This window comes from Rattus norvegicus, chromosome 7 (genome assembly GCF_021556685.1).
Source record: "Rattus norvegicus strain SHRSP/BbbUtx chromosome 7, alternate assembly SHRSP_T2T, whole genome shotgun sequence".
Lineage (NCBI taxonomy): Eukaryota > Metazoa > Chordata > Mammalia > Rodentia > Muridae > Rattus > Rattus norvegicus.
The window spans coordinates 15,750,218-15,752,284 of record NC_141540.1 but is presented as its reverse complement, the minus strand read 5'-3'; the positions used below and the strand labels follow the sequence as shown (position 1 = coordinate 15,752,284).

General features: G+C 39.8%; 1 protein-coding gene across 1 annotated transcript; it reads right to left on the bottom strand.

The window, feature by feature from the left end:
- Positions 1 to 721: 721 nt before the first annotated feature.
- Or7a44 (olfactory receptor family 7 subfamily A member 44) lies at positions 722 to 1,657 on the bottom strand. The gene is given in 1 exon segment (NM_001000998.1): positions 722 to 1,657. A coding segment is annotated over 1 exon segment (936 nt).
- Between the last annotated feature and the right edge of the window lie 410 nt (positions 1,658 to 2,067).

The window sequence follows — 2,067 nt, the reverse complement described above, 5'->3', positions numbered from 1 at the left end:
ACAAGAAGAGCACCTTGATATCCCATCATTTTAATGTGAATCGTTCATAAGTGAAAGGAGACCCAGAGACGGCAAAGGCAGATTATGACAAAAGATGGGGATATAGCAAATGCATACAAGTAAAACCTTGCTCTGTTCTCTCATCCCAAAATAATGGATTTTTTCTATTAATTCATGTGTGTTTTGGTCATATGAACCCCCTTCTTCAACTCTTCGCAAATCTACCTCTTCATTCCCTATCCATCCAAGTTTCTGTCCCTTTTATTTTTGAGACTAATTTGTGCTTCTCAAATGCTTTTGCATGTACGGACTTCAGCTGGAGACTGATTGACTTACCAAGGTCTCCACTCTTATAAAAAAAAACCTGCCTTTCCTTTTCCCAGTAGCTAAAAATTATTACACCACTTAGGGGTAGTATTGTGTGCACTTCCCCTCTTTATGCTCTGGTTTTGTCTACCTTGGATGTACACAGATGTTGGGCATGCTGTTGCCACTTCTGTGAGTTCATATATGCAGATATCTTGCTGAGTTCAGGAGGGAACATTCCTTTGTAGTCATCCACAGCCCTAGGCCTTTATATTCTTTCATCCATTCTTCCAAAACCATCTCTCGACTTTGGGAATGATGTTGGTATACACACTCAAGAGACAGAGGATTCAAAATTTCAGAAAGTTTAGCCCTAAACACTTTTTGCTTCAAAACTTAAAACCCAAGACAGTAATCACTTTTCTAGTTTCTTTTTCACAAAGTTCTTCAGAGCCCTCTTGATATTGTCGTTCCTCAGACTGTAGATGAAAGGGTTCAGCATCGGGGTGACCACAGTGTACATCAATGAAGTTGCTGCCGTGGAGTGTGAGTTTTGGGTCACAGCAGAACTGAGGTACACTCCCAAGAGGGTACAATAAAATAAGGAGACAACAGAAAGGTGAGACACACAGGTGGAAAAGGCTTTGTATTTCCCCTCTGCTGAGGAGATTGCCTGTATAGAGGACACTATCTTGGAATAAGAATAAAGGATGCCAACAAGACAACCACCACCCAGGAGTGCAGCTAAAACATTCATTGCCATATCACTTAAAAAGGTGTCAGAGCAGGCAAGGTGAACCAACATGCTAAGTTCACAGAAAAAATGTGGAATTTCCACCTCAGTACAGAAGGAAAGCTGCAGCACCAGAAAGCTTTGTAATGAGGAATTCAGGACACTTGCGATCCAAGACACCAGAACCAGTGACATACAGAGATGAGGTGTCATAATGCTTGTGTAGCGCAGGGGGTGGCAGATGGCCACAAAGCGATCATAAGCCATTACAGCTAGGAGGAAGTTATCCAGCCCTATGAATAATGTAAAGAAATAAATTTGCATGATGCAGCCTTCATAAGTTATGGCCTTGTGGTTTAAATGAACATTTGCCAGCATCTTTGGAATCGTAGTAGAGATTAGGCAGATGTCCACAAAGGACAGGTTGCACAGGAAGAAGTACATGGCTGTATGCAGGCGGAAATCCAAGACTGTGGCCAGGATGATGATAAGATTCCCCCAAACAGTCACAAGGTACATGGAAAAGAAGAGCCAATATATGAGGGGCTGCAGTTCTGTGTTTTCTGAAAGTCCCAGGAGGAGAAACTGTAAAATTTGAGTATCATTTTGTTGTTTCATGTGCTAAAAGTGAGTCCTGGAAAAGACAGAAATAAAATGACTGCTTCTTGGCATGCACAAACATATGTAACAAACATAGTGGAATAAATTCACATAAACAATAAAGTTTCTAAGGTTTAAATGTAAGAAAGGCAAGGATCACAATGGCTGAAGTATTTATCGATGATTACAGAATGAACCTCTTCATTGCCAAAAAATAAAGCTAATATATTCAAAGTAACGTTTGTAATGTTCTATTGTACTTATTTGTCTATAGTCATGACAATATGTTATTTGTGAAGTGTATGTATATGTATGTATGAATGTCATGGTGCTGTATCACAATGATCGGACTGTAAGAATCTGCAATATATCTCACCTTATCTCACTACACATATTACAAACACAGATTTTTACAGTCCACTAGAGCT